Source organism: Syngnathoides biaculeatus, chromosome 15 (genome assembly GCF_019802595.1).
Source record: "Syngnathoides biaculeatus isolate LvHL_M chromosome 15, ASM1980259v1, whole genome shotgun sequence".
NCBI classification, from domain to species: domain Eukaryota; kingdom Metazoa; phylum Chordata; class Actinopteri; order Syngnathiformes; family Syngnathidae; genus Syngnathoides; species Syngnathoides biaculeatus.
This window is the reverse complement of record NC_084654.1, coordinates 23,175,518-23,189,694: the sequence shown is the minus strand read 5'-3', so window position 1 is coordinate 23,189,694 and position 14,177 is coordinate 23,175,518. Positions and strand designations below refer to the sequence as shown.

The following is a 14,177-nucleotide window of genomic DNA, read 5'->3' as shown; positions in this document are numbered from 1 at the left end:
GAGGCCTACTGTCGGCAATTCAACAATCGACCTGCACTGTATTTTTCTTTGACGTCATTATTGGATCATATTTAATAACTTCTGCACACCATCAAAGGGTTTTTCCAGCTGGATCCAGTCCTTGTAGACAAAGTTGCAGTAGTCTTTTCCGTGCCAGAAGCGAGTGTTTCCCTGCAACTCTCCCACACCCGTTTTGAGGCTTCGCACCGAGCCGCTCCCTGTGAACACAAACACGCGCGTATTCGCGTTCAGGCGCAAAGCGGGGCGGAGAAACCGGGTCGCGAGCGGCGCCGACTGAACGTTTGCGGCACCCGAGCTGTCCACGCTGCTGACGCTGTCTCCGTGCTGCATGGCGTGCTTGTGGAGGTGTCGATACAAGCTGAAGCGGGCGCGCCGGCTGCGCCCGACGCCCTTCAGCTTGGGGAGGTCCGCGGGGTCTCCGGTGGGGGTCCCCCGTCCGTTGCTTTGCGACGCTCCGACGACAGGGGGAGGCCCCTTGCTGGGCGGAGCCTTGGCGGAAGCGGCCTGCAGAAGAAGACGACGTTTGGGAGCACAAAGGTGAACGTGATGACCTTTTGCAGTGGACTTTTTTACAATTGTGGCACTGGGAAAAATGTTAAAATGTTACTCGTACAGCTGATAAAGATTGTACGGTGGCCACGGTGTGACCATGGAACAAGTTATGTCAATTCACGTTATTTTACCCTTATGACAAATGTTTTTTTTTTTTTTTTTTTTTAAATCTAAAAATAAGTCTATGGTAAAAAGTTTTTTATTATTTCAATGAAAAAAAAAAATATATATATATATATATATATATATATATATATAAACAAAACAAACAAGGGCAAAAAATATTGTCTAAATATTCATAAAGTCAAAATGCAATTTACATCTATAATAATTGTCCATCAACTATTTCCTGAGCCGCTTAGCCTCACAAGGGTTGCAGGAATGCTGGAGCTTATCCCAACTACCAGGAGGCGCGGTACACCCTGAACTGGTTGCGAGCCGATCGCAAATATAATATTTAATGTTTTCATAATTTCTTGATTAAGTGAATAAAAATGTAAAATGTGTCATTTCCTGTGGAAAAATGAAAGTAAAAAGCTCATCATTATCAGTGATTGTTGTCATAATGTATCATGATTATTATTATTATTACTATTACAATTATTTCCTCATCAAAACAATAATGCTTTTAAATTATCCATCCATTCATCCATTTTCTTAGCCACTTATCCTCAAGAGGGTCGTGGGAGCTTTTAAATGATAAACACAAATAAAATAAAATGATTGAAAAAAAATACTTCTATCACCATTCTTGTGATTATATATTATTACATAGATTTGATTTTTTTTTATTTATTTTCCAAAAAGTAATATTTATTTAAAGAATAATAATGTCCTTCGACCTACCATTATTAAATATGGAAAGAAAAGAGCTACAGAGATAAAATGTTTTTTTGTCCTTAAGTATCGTCTGTAAGTTTGATTATGATATATAATCTAGCCCTAGAAGCTATTATTTATTTTTGTTTTATTTCCATGTGAAAACTGCGCCGGATTCTCGAGGTCCCGCCGTATTGCGCGCGCCCAACCTGCTCGAGCGCCACGGAGCGCGTCACGCTGCCGACGTCCGTCAGCCGGTGCTCCCGGTCGTCCCAGCGGCCGTACGCCAGGTCGATCCCGCCCACGAAGGCCACCGATTGGTCGACGACCACGATCTTCTCGTGGTGCGCCCACAGGTAGACGGAGGACGACACGTGATCCGGGTGGCGCATCACCTGAGAGCGCACGCCGGGAGGAAGTCATCGACGCGATGATAGACGGCGCGGGGTACGCGGGTGAGCTCACCTTGATGTTGGGGTGCAGGTGCATGAGGGTTCTCTTGCTGTAGCCCGAGTTGATGCCCAAGGCCAGCTCCACTTCCTTGTACAGCATCACAAAGACACGCACTCCTTGTTGCTGCAAGCGCACGCGTCAAATTGTGTTCAAATTGTTGCATTGTTAGTTTTTTCTTTCAGGAAATAAAAGTGGAATACGATGAGAATAACAAGGACATTGTCATGTTAAATGAGAGAAAAGAATGAAAACAAAAAACATAGATTATTATCAAGATTAGGAAACAGTCGACACAATGTGACATTTTCATTTTAGAAATCTGTAGAAGAAATAATTTTTCCTCATAGAAATATGGCAGAATAATCAGAAGATTGTTTTTTAACATTCCTAATAAAAATGAGAATTTTCTTCAAAAATATTTTTTTCTGAAAAATATGACAGTTATAAGACCAAGCAAAATTCTCTAAGAGAAATACAAACATGACTTTCTGCTGTATGCTTTTTTTGGTAGCATTAATCTTGTAATATTCAGATTTTTTCTTTTCACTCCCAGAAAATGTCCTCACAATATTCCTTTTTTCTTAAAATAATACAAATATTTTCCTCTTCTGTAAAAAAAAAAAAAAAAAAAGTTGTGACATTCAGACAAAAAAGGCAATATTTTGATGAACAATCAAACAACAAAAAAACGTAATTGTAAAAAATGAACTTTCTTGTAGAAAAAAAAATATGGGACTTTTCTAATAAGATTGCCATTTTTCTACAAAAATTACAATGTCCCTTTAACACTGTAAGATTTTTCTCATAAGATTAACAAAATTTGTCTTGGAAAAATCTTATTTTTCTTCCAAAAATTTGCTTTATTCTCGCAGGATTACGAAGTCTGCCTAGCAACAAGAGTGTCACGTCGGCCCCCCGTCGGCAAGTAAGCGCATCTTGATTTACGGCAGGGGTGTCATTTTTGCCACGGGCCACATTGTACTTTTTGTTACTTTCGCAAGGCCGTTATGGCTGTGAAATCATAAAAATCTTTAACCACCTCATCATGTTCACAAATGAAATTTCAGAAGTAGTTTTGGAATCACAAATCAAGGGTAATGGGTTTTTCATTGTTGATGCTTGCTAACACAAAAACGCTTGCAAATCTCAATCAATTTCAAATTTTTTGGGACAGATTTGAACAAAAATCGCGGAAGTCGATCGACTTGATTTGCCTTCGCGGGCCGCATAAAATCACGTGGCGGGCCGAATCTGGGCCCCGAGCCTTGCGTTTGACACCCGTGACTTACGGCTTTCCGCCTGAGGATGCAGTCCAGCCTCCAGTGGTTTCCCTCCACCACAGGTCTCTTCAAGAAGATCTCCGGACTCAGCCTGCAGCAATACACGCGCGCGTTATTCCATTTCATATTGTGGCAAAATGTTTGTGAAACAGAAGACATTCGTAAAGCTCACGTCGCCATTCGGACCTCACGCGTGTGCAATTGCACTGGCTCGCGTTCCATATAAAAAAATACTTAAGACGCATGAGTACATTGACTTCGCCGTAGATTGGCGACATTATTTTGACGCTAAATGAACGGGCGGCAGCGTAAGCATCCCCGCGTGGCTTGCCTTCACTCACCACCAGTCAGTAATGAAGATTTCCTCTCTGGCCTCCTCCAAGGCATCGGCCACGTCCTCCATGTAAGTCTTTCCATTCACGTACCTGCAGAACGGAGAGTCTCAGTCAACAATACGTCCATAAAGCGCAATGCTGGACGCTTGCAGCTCTTCTACTCTTTCCTCTATTTTACGATATTTTGATTGGCGGATTAGATCGCAAAGCACTTTGTCGCTGTTTGGAAAGATGCTGTACAAATAAAGTTATTACTGTGTTGATCATTTTTAGTGGAAATGTAATGGGCTTTTTTTCCTTGAAAATAATACATCTCGTAAAAATAAGACGTGCATGGCTTTCTCAAAATTATAATTTTGGGGAAAAAAAAAATAATAATAATACATCATTCCGATGAGAGCACATTATTTCTGACAAAAAAAAATATGAATTATGACAAATGAAATCAGAATAATTGTGTTGGGTAACAGTTCAAATATCACCTTGACGTGTGAAATCAGAACATTTTTTTTTTAGCAAACTATGTTGAAATTCGGCGGCACAGTGGGACAGCTGGTAAAGCGTTGGCCTCACAGGTCTGAGGACCCGGATTCGATCCCGGCCCCGCCTGTGTGGAATTTGCATGTTCCCCCCGTGCCTGTGTGTGTTTTCTCCGGGCACTCCGGTTTCCTTCCACATCCCAAAAATCTGCAACATTCATTGGACGCTCTAAATTGCCTGTAGGTGTGATTGTGAGTGGGGCTGTTTGTCTCTATGTGCCCTGACATTGGCTGGTGACCAGTTCAGGGTGTGCCCCGCCTCCTACCTGTTGACAGCTAGGATAAGTTCAAGCACTCCCCGCGACCCTTGTGAGGATAAGTGGCAAAGAAAATGGATGGATATGGCTTTTTTTTTTTCTTGAAAATAATACAACTCTTGCAAAAATAAGACGTGCATGGCTTTCTCAAAATTACAATTTTAGGCTACAGCACTCCCCGCGACTCTTGTGAGGATAAGCGGCTGAGAAAATGGATGTATGGATGCCTTTTTATACATCTCTCGGCAGTGACGTATTTCATTGTTAAGCATTTATTGGTTAGTTTGATATATTTTGCACGGGAAAGCCCAACAAGGGACTTAAGTTGCAAGCTACTTAAAAGTGCATTTTTCTTTGAAAGAAACAAACATCCATTTTGCGAGGCTGCACTGACCATTTGGCAGGAACGTTCTCCTGCTCCTGCGCGAAGGAGCCGAAGCGGTGAGCCCGCAGGAAGGCCTTGCCGTGATTCCTGACGAAGCTCTCGATGCTCTGACCCCACCAGCGGGCGTGTCGGTAGCTGCTGCATTTGAACACCAGCGTCCTGCACGCACGTGACGTACGCGTTAAGCTAACGACGGCGTGACAAAAACATTGGGAGATCAGAAGCTCAGGTATGTTAGTTTGGATTTTTTGGTTTCTTTTTCGGTTAAAAAAAAAAAAAAAAAAAAAGTACAGTACAACCTTGGTTCTCGACCTCGATCCATTCCAGAAGACGGTTCGAGAAGCGATTTGTTCGAAAACCAAATTAATATTTCCCATTACAATTAAGGGAAGAAGAAATAATGCGTTCCAAGCATAAAAAAGTGGGCTTTTTAAAGCTTTTTTTCAGCTTTTCCTGATAATAAACTGCATAGTAGAAATACATGTGTACTTTAAATATTTTATATCATAAAATGATTTAATATTTTTTTTTTACCTTTAAATGGATACTTTAGTATTAGAGTAGGCTAGGCTGGGAGTGCATTGGCGAATATGTTATGACTTGGCCCCCCGCCATGTAAACCTTTTTTTTTTATTAACAAAATTGAAAAATAACTTTAAACAACAAATAATGGTGGAGGGGGGGAACAAAAAAATGTTTTTATTTCTACAAAAAGTAACATTCAAAAACATTAACTCGTAACTCGAGTTAACGAAATCTTTGAAACAAAACAAAAATGCGGAAATGCTAATGGCACAGAGCATTATTAAAATTGACAACAAAAAAGCAATGTAAAACTAAAAACTACTGTGTCAAATCTCTTTGGTGGGGGTGACCCGCACCCCTGGAAATTCTTTTCATTTCCCAAAGAACTTATCTAGTGTCACTTCTTTGGAGCCATGATTAGGATTAGGGGTTAATAGTCCTCAATAGGAAGAAAAAACAGTCAGTAAACGGAGCTACCAGGACACGCCTTACGTGCAGAGGCTGCGTTATACACAATAACAACGCGCGCCGTGAGTCAGCTAGTCGGGCCGTACGCTATGTTATTTCCGCGTTTTTCCGCAGTGCGTTCGAATTCACGGAAACGACGCACATCGTGGGTCAGCTGGTTGGGCCGCGTGCGTTATGTTATTTCGGGTTTTGTCAGCGGCGTCAAGAGTACCGATTTCCATTCGAAAACAGAAAAAACAAAATCTCGAAATTTTCGTTCAAAAACTGATTCGTTGGAGAACCGAGACGTTCGTCGCTGTATTTGGATTTGTGCTTTGGCGTACACTCATGAGGACATCCGCAATCAAGTACTGATTGATTACTGACGTTGCAGGCCGCACTTTTTGAAGTGTCCCCATTTTCAACAGCAATACTTGACATTTACATGCTTAGCGGGGGTCACGTGAAGATGAAAAGATGAGGCCACCCACCAACACGCACACACCTGGAAAGGCTGTCAATCCTGACCCCGTGCTTGGTCTCAGTGTCTTTGGAGTCCATCTTGATGCTGAACTCTTTGTCCACCAGCAGCACAAAGGAGATGGCCCCCGAGTCGGGCTTCATGTACAGCAGGAACGAGTCCTTCACCACCAGCCACCTGATACGCGCCGCAAACATACACAATCTTCATCAACATCGCGTGCGGATTTGTGGAAATATCTGCCGTACGTGAGATCATGCTTTACGTTGCTTGGCGTTTGTTTTTTTGAAAGGGGGCGGGGGGGACTTGTGGGAAGCAAATCGTCACGCAGCCGTAGGTGGTTCGCCTGAGCCTTCCAAACGTGTGGGATTGTTTGCGCGCGTTCTTGCGATACGTTGTAAAAATGCTCATGTAATAATTTGGCTGCGACGAAGGGAAGGAGGCAGCGAGGAACAAAAACACTGCACGAGACACCAATCACGATGAAAAACAGCCAAAGATTGGAAAGGAACAGTTGCCGTTACGAATAATACACGGCAACGGGGAACGGATTCACTAAAAATATGACAAAAATGCATCGTTACTCAGATTGCGACAGCTACCAGATGACTGAAAAGACAAATTTCCATAATCTTGCCAACTAAATAGCTAGCTAATGAACTGGTTTAAGGACAAAAGAGGATGTGAGCGGAGGGAAAGAGGAGAAAAAGAGGCGAGGACAAACCGTTTGGACCAGCGGTAGAAGGCTTGAGTGTGACCGCAGCAGTTCATGCCGGGGATGCGATGGCCCCCGGAGCGCTTGTGGATCATCCCTTCCCTGACAAAAGAGAACGACAACAGGCTTCACTATCAAAACACACAAAGTCGGTGCCCTCTAGGTTCGGAAATAAAAATAAATATGAAAAATATGTGGATTCAAGAAAATTGTATGTACTTTGAAAATACCTGTAAAAAAAAAAAAAAAAAAAAAAAGTTCAATTTAAGTATTAGAAAATGGATGAGAATGCATCTCGCAATGCAAATAAAACAAAAAATTGTAAGAATAAAAATAGCAATGGTGTAAAAATCAAGTAATACAAATGAAAAAAAATTGAGAGGATAAATACAATTTAAAAAAATTAAAACAAGTTAAAAAAAAAAAATCTAAAACTTTTAATTGAAAAAAAATGAAATGGCCAAAGCAAATCAAATGGAAATACACAGAAAATAAAATCTTTAGAAACACAGTTGCTGGGTAAAAATTACAAACTTGCAGGTAAGGATAAATATATTAACTCATTCACTGCCGTTGCAATGCCAACTGTTTATGGCCACCTTCATCATTTTCAGATCATAAAAAAAAATATCGATCATAGCACATTTCTAATTCAGATTTTGCCATTATAAGGCTGCTCTTGGCCTTGTTTTTATTGTTTTATAGCTCACAAAAAAATCTTAGCATCAAAGTCACTTCTTCTGCTGGAAATATACTTTTTTACGGCCCCGAAAGGGACAAGCCAAAAGAAACACACACACACCCCCCACCCCAAAAAAAATCATCTTTTTTGCTTTGTTGTCTTCAAAAACTGGCATTTTTGGGGAAAATCAACCGATGTTCTCCTGCTGATTACTAATGAAAAGGAAAAAAAAAAAACCCCTCAAAACAAGCTTTGTGCTCCTCGAGTGTCGTACATGTTGAGGTACATATTTAAAAACCTAAAATGTGGATCTGAAATGACACTGAAGAAAAGCAAAGCGCTCACAGTCCTTTGGGGCCCAGGTCGTGAATGAAAGACAGCTGGCTGACGTCGATGAACTCCATCTGAGAAAACACAACACACGACGGCGTCACGCTGTGGAGCCATTTGAAGCCCGTTTAGTAGTTAAAAACTGAGGGACAGGGCCCCGAATATAGCGCTAAATATGCTCGTCAAATTAAAAAAAAAAAGTGTGAAACTTGTTCGCAAGAGTGACGGCAGCTCGCTGGCATGACGGGATGCTCACGGTGTGATGATATTTGCGGTACAAAGCCATCTTCAGCAGCTTGTTCAAATAGTCCTCCAATTGTCTCTGGAGAAAAAAAAAAAAACACACACACACACACACATACACACACACAAATTACCGTGTATGGCAGCGTCACAAAAAAATACCCCACCACTTTATTAGGTACAGCAAGAGCAGTAGCAAACAGTGAAGATAGAAAATGTTCCTTTTTGAAACGTATTCCTTTGACGTGTCAAAAAGGAACTGGGACGTGGCCGCCAGGGGGCAGTAAAATACATAGGCGGACTATATTTACATTAGAGTTGATGATTAAACACATGAGAAGACTTGAAACTTTGCAGCATTAACGCAGTATTAGTCACTTTGTCGCAGAGGATAAAGAATGTGCCTTTGACTAATATTGTCTGTCTATATGTGTTGCTGCTACTTGTGCTTAAATGCGTTTTATTTCAAGGTTTATTATCATCATCACATTGTACTATAATTGCTAGTTCATCTATGGTATTTTGCATTGTGTTTTAGCATAATGCTAACAAAGTTTTGTAAGGAAGAGTTTGTGTATTTTTAATTTAACACAAAATATTTAATTCTGGCGGCACGGTGGATCAGCTGGTAAAACGTTGGCCTCGCAGTTCTGAGGACTCGCTTTCCATCCCCGCCCCGCCAGTGTGGAGTTTGCATGTTCTCCCCGTGCCTGCGTGGGTTTTCTCCGGGTGGGCACTCGGGTTTCCCCCCACATCCCAAAAACATGCAACATTAATTGGACACTCTAAATTGCCCCTAGCTGTGATTTTGAGTCCGGCTGTTTGTCTCCATACGCTCTGCGATTGGCTGGCGACCAATTCAGGGTGTACCCCGGCTCCTGCCCGTTGACAGCTGGGATCGGCTCCGGCACTCCCCGCGAGCCTCGTGAGGATAAGCGGCAAAGAAAATGGATGGATGGATGGATCATCACATTGTACTATAATTGCATTGAATATGGTATTTCGAATTGTGTTTTAGCATTAAGCTCACAAAGTTAGTGTATTTTTTTAACACACAAAATATTTAATTTTCTTTTTTGTGTTCAGTTTTACAACAATTTTCTAATGGAAGCGGTGAAAAAAAAAAACCTTCCAGCGAACACTTGGTCTCTTTTCAGAGGAATTTTTCCACCATCTGCAATTATTTGTCAAAATTAACATTAAAAATGTTTACTATGTGCAAAGTTGTGAATTTTTATCAATATTTTTTTCATTTTTATGTTTTGCAATATATGCACCAATTACTGACAAATGACAAAAATTTTACAAAAAGAATCGACAGTTTTACTGAGATACAGTATGGAAAAACAATGGCTAAATTAATGCAACACGTATTACAGGACAGGTGACAGTACAAATGTTGAGTGGGGCAAATTATGCTTTGCTCACGCCTGCACTGGACCGTGCAGGTGCACTTAATTTTATGCCTTGTGAAGTTATAAAGAGTGCAAAAAAAAAAAAAAAAAAAACAAAGAAAAAAACGATATTGTGTGTATTTTTGATCACAAAGCGATGCGCACTGACGTACCCGCCTGCTGGAAACCTGCTCGTCGCGCACCAGCTCGTCTCCTCCCGCCCTAGGCAGCGAGGGCATCTCCCTCACCTCGCTCTTCCTCACCGTCCTCCTCTTCACCGTGTGGCTGCGACACAAGGAGAACACCGTCGGGAATCCATTTTATTTGCTCTCGCAAAGCACCGTCGAGCCCCGAAGGCGTTTGCGCAGGCTCGCTCGCGCTTCCGACAAAAGAAATCGACAGCGGGGTGAGTCGAGTTTATCCTTTTGAAGGCACACCTGCGGGTAGAAACGTCCCCATCTCACCCCGTGACACAGGCGCAATAAAGTTAAGTCAACAGCACAGGACACCTCATTAAAAGCTTTATATTGTTTTTCCAGTTATTCTTCATAAACACAAGAGTTTACTTTCATATTTTTGAAAGATCTTTCTGTGTGTCCAGGCCTCAGCGCTACAGACAGACAAGCTCGCCCCCACAAAGTTTTTACTGCTGTTAAAAATCACAGGACAGACGCAAGCGAGCGCATCGCGCGATGCAAACCGTGGAAAGCGGAGCGCACGAAGGCGCGTTGGAATTGTTTTCGGGTTTTGGGTCATCATTTCAATTTGCGTTGGAGTTGATGACGGGAAACTCGTCGAGAAGAAAATGTCCAAATGCCGCTCGGATGTCACGAAGGTGGCTGTCGCGCGGCATCGCTAATTCAGAAATAAAGAGACTATAACTATGATAAAGTCTGAAAATGGAAACGGAAAAGGATTGGAAATTGAGAAACAAAATTGTTTTAACAGTTGGAGACTGTGTTGTATTTCTATAATTGCTAAATATGAGCAATTATAGAATTCCTCATTAGAATGCGGGCCGCCTTTTTAAACGCAACACGTTGCAATAAATCTCAATCAGCTGCTAATTAACAATTGTTCCATGTCTAATGGAAAAATATTTTGTTGCCTGTTTATTGTCTTAGCATATTATATATTAATGATACATAAATAATCTGACTAAAAAAATGTCATTGGAGAAAACTCAAAGTATTATTTAAAAAATATTTAGTTTTATTTATATTTGGATTATAATTTATATATTAAGTATGCATGAATATAAATATATATATATATATATATATATATATATATATATATATATAATATATATATATATATAAATCTGATATTTTTAATCTGTAATCAGAATCATCTAAATACCAGCAAGTAGTGTTTCTATATGTAATAGACAAAAAAAACATTTTACTATTTCATTGGATATTTAGAGTGTTATTACCGTATATGTTTTTCACTGTATTATGTGCAAATCTAAATATCGTGCATATTTTTAAGCGCAGCTCTGCACTATATTATTGAGGAAAACTAACTAATGGGTCGACATGCATTATCTAAAATATAGTTTTTAGTTTGTTTCAGGTTTTTATTTGGAATGTCCTTGAAAAATACACTGCACATTTGATTAGACTTGTTTAAATGTAGCTCTGTACTACATCCTCTTCTCATCCAAATATGAATGAAATATTTTGTGTGTATTATGTATTTTTTGAAATATTATCACGCATCACGGTGAATACAATAAATTACGGGAAATGCATTAGACGTAGATCTGAAGACCCTGATTTGGTCAAGTTTTACAACAAAGAATTGAGAATTATTTCAGACGCAAACTACCGGAATTTCCGGCCTACGAGCCGCGACTTTTTTCACACGCTTTCAACCCTGCGGCTTATGCGGTGATGTGGCGCTAGCGTTAGTGCTGCGCTAGCGTTAGCATTAGCACACCTGGTTATAAGCCTCAGTGCTCAGAAAGAGTTTAACGCTAGCGCAGCGCTACTAGCTACGCTCTGAAGGCCGGGGATTACGGTACTTGCGATATGCAAACGAGGCGGGCGCAGCCAACCTGCGCGACGGCAGCGGTATCCTCATGAAGGTCTTGTACGTTCTCAGCTCTCGGTGCAGCTCCATAAAGTGCTTCTCCTTCCTCTTCACCACCCACGTGAACTCGCCGTGCTTCATCTCGATCTTGAACACGGCGGGCAGAGACTGCATGGGGTGAACAATTTGCGGGACGGCGCGGGAAATTTAATTTGCATTAACTGGAACGGGGGCAAAAATGCCCATGTGTCCCACATAAAAAGAGATGAGAATGAAATGCACATAATGATCTTAACTGGAAATTTTGAACAATTTATGACAAGTTTCCGTCACAAACGGGAAGCAAAATAATATTATTAGTACTATTGCAAAAAAGGGGAACTCATCCAAATGTCGGGTGTTATTAGTGTGAGCGGCGCGTACCTTATTGACACTCCTGTTCTGCGACAGGTTGAAGCGATCCTGCGCCGACGTGAAGCGTTCCACCTCCAGGATGCAGGCGGTGACCGGCACCGTGGGAAGGAAGACCCTGGCGCTGGCCTCTTTGAAGCCCACCGTGGCGTACACGGCCGAGAACGGGATGCGGCAGTCCTCTGGGAGAGCACAGAGGCCGGCGGCAGGGGGTGAGAGTCGTGCACGTGGGAGGCTAAAGCGAGCGGAGAGAGTGGGCCGCTACGCGGAAGAAGATCGACGTCTCTTCCAAGATTTAGATGCTCTCTACGCTTACTGTTCTTCAGACCAACTTCTGGTCCAGTAAGCGTGAGTGTTATTACAGTATTACAACACCCAAGATCACCTTATACATAACTACCAGCTTTGCCCATCTTTTTGTTTCTTCTGTTATCCAGTTGTCGAAGATGGTATATCCTAACTTTTATGCTATTGAGCCAAGGCACGTATTAAACATTTTCAAGTCAAGAAAATTACACCACATGCATTTAAAACAACCACACTTCTTACCCTTTAACCCCAAAAAGTTCATGTTAATACTAAATAGCATTGATGTTGCCATGCTATAACCGTTCAAGCAAAAAACAGCGACAATACGTGGAGACAAGACAGGAAGACTTCTGTGAAGCACAACTGATATAAGTGCCGGACTGAAGAACCGATAGAGGACTTCAGACGTCTCAATGAACCCCAAATGGCAGAGACGGGCATACCAGAAGGAGCGGCACAATGGCCATTAAATTGATGCGGTGTGACAAAAAGTTTCAATCTTTTTCATTCTATTTAAAGATGTCATTACTACATGTTTTTATGAAATAAACTTTTACGGGGTTCTATTTTTGCTCCTTAAAATACAGTTAACCACTTGATATTGAAAAAAAAAAACTATGATCTAGTCTCTGTGCCCTGCGATTGGCTGGCAACCAGTTCAGGGTGTACCACGCCTCCTGGTCGTTGACAGCTTGGATAGGCTCCAGCATTCCCTGCGACCCTTGTGAGGATAAGCGGCTAAGAATATGAAAGGATGATCTAGTCCCACTTTTGTCACAAATTTAGAAGTTTGAAAAAAGTACTAGCGTGAATGTTTAGTTGAATGCAAAGTAATTCATCAGTTATATCAGGGGTGTCAGACATTTTTGTCGCGGGCCACATTTTACTTACGCTTCCCCTCAGAGGGCCGTTATGACTGTGAAACCAGAAAAATTTTTAATCGCCTCATCATATTTACATATGAAATTTATGAACTCGCTTTGGAATCACAAATCGAGATGAATGTGTTTTTCAACTATTGTTGTTTGGCAACACAAACATGCTTGCAATATCTCAATGTTATCATTTATAGTATGACAATTTGAAATTTTGGTTCAGATTTGAACAAAAATCATGAAAATTGATATATAAGATTTGCCTTGGCGGGCCACATAAAATCATGCAGCGGGCCGGATCTGGCCCCCGGCCTTGAGTTTGACACCTGTGAGTTACATGAATGGCAACAAGTGAGATACGTGGCTTAATTCTACGCCGCATCCATATTAATATTCATACACATCGTGTACCTAGGCAGTTTCCGTCATAGTCCACCTCCTCCCCATCGTCGATGTCCAACTCCCGGGCATCCAAGCTCTCCACTAAGTCGGCCATCTTGATTCCGTCAGCCGCCGCCGGGTCCGAACTTTCGGCGTTCACCAGGTCGAGTCTGCTGGTCGTAGGCGGGGCCTTGGCCAGCATGCTCAGCAGCCGCGGCAGCCCGGAGCAGGGCGGCCCTGAGAAGATTGAGGAAAAACCAAAAAAAAACCTGCCATTTCCCTGAACAAACATGATCATGACCAAAGCGCACAACGCACAAAAGTTACAATAAATTAGCATCTTGGGTGACGGGTTTGCCGGCTGACGTGTTCGGTGTGGCTTTTCCTTTGGGGCTGCACCCAAATGAGTCAGAGGGGCGACATCATCGCAGTCAAGCGAGCTGTGAGCGTGTACAATGAGCATGGAGTCGTCATCAACTAGCTAACAGACTCCCTCTGCAACGCCCAGCACACCTACAAGTGTGCTTTCTAAATACTGGATATATATGTGGTGTAGCTACAACAGCGGGGGTGCTCAATGCGTCGATCGCGAGGCGGTCTCGGTCGGTCGCGGGACGGCGTGCACCGCCGATCCAGTCTCTTCGCGGATATTCTGCGTTGCGCGCAAAAAATGAATCATAATCCAATGCAAATTGAAAGTATAACG

At 41.9% G+C, this 14,177-nt stretch overlaps 1 protein-coding gene across 2 annotated transcripts in view; it reads right to left on the bottom strand.

Annotated features, from left to right (window-relative positions):
• Positions 1-14,177, bottom strand: part of pld1a (phospholipase D1a) — a 33,380-nt gene that overhangs the window by 9,916 nt on the left and 9,287 nt on the right. Inside the window, exons 2-16 of one of the 2 annotated variants that reach the window (XM_061844172.1) lie at positions 13,502-13,708; positions 11,919-12,088; positions 11,521-11,663; positions 9,632-9,743; positions 8,078-8,143; positions 7,837-7,895; positions 6,819-6,911; positions 6,119-6,271; positions 4,651-4,800; positions 3,467-3,550; positions 3,135-3,216; positions 1,858-1,968; positions 1,602-1,787; positions 312-525; positions 90-218 (exon numbers count right to left, since the gene is read on the bottom strand). In XM_061844172.1, coding sequence (XP_061700156.1) covers positions 90-218; positions 312-525; positions 1,602-1,787; positions 1,858-1,968; positions 3,135-3,216; positions 3,467-3,550; positions 4,651-4,800; positions 6,119-6,271; positions 6,819-6,911; positions 7,837-7,895; positions 8,078-8,143; positions 9,632-9,743; positions 11,521-11,663; positions 11,919-12,088; positions 13,502-13,673 — 1,924 coding nt within the window. In that variant the 5' untranslated portion in view covers positions 13,674-13,708. Of the gene's footprint in view, positions 1-89; positions 526-1,601; positions 1,788-1,857; positions 1,969-3,134; positions 3,217-3,466; positions 3,551-4,650; positions 4,801-6,118; positions 6,272-6,818; positions 6,912-7,836; positions 7,896-8,077; positions 8,144-9,631; positions 9,744-11,520; positions 11,664-11,918; positions 12,089-13,501; positions 13,709-14,177 lie in introns of both variants that reach the window. The other variant, XM_061844170.1, reaches the window with a different exon arrangement.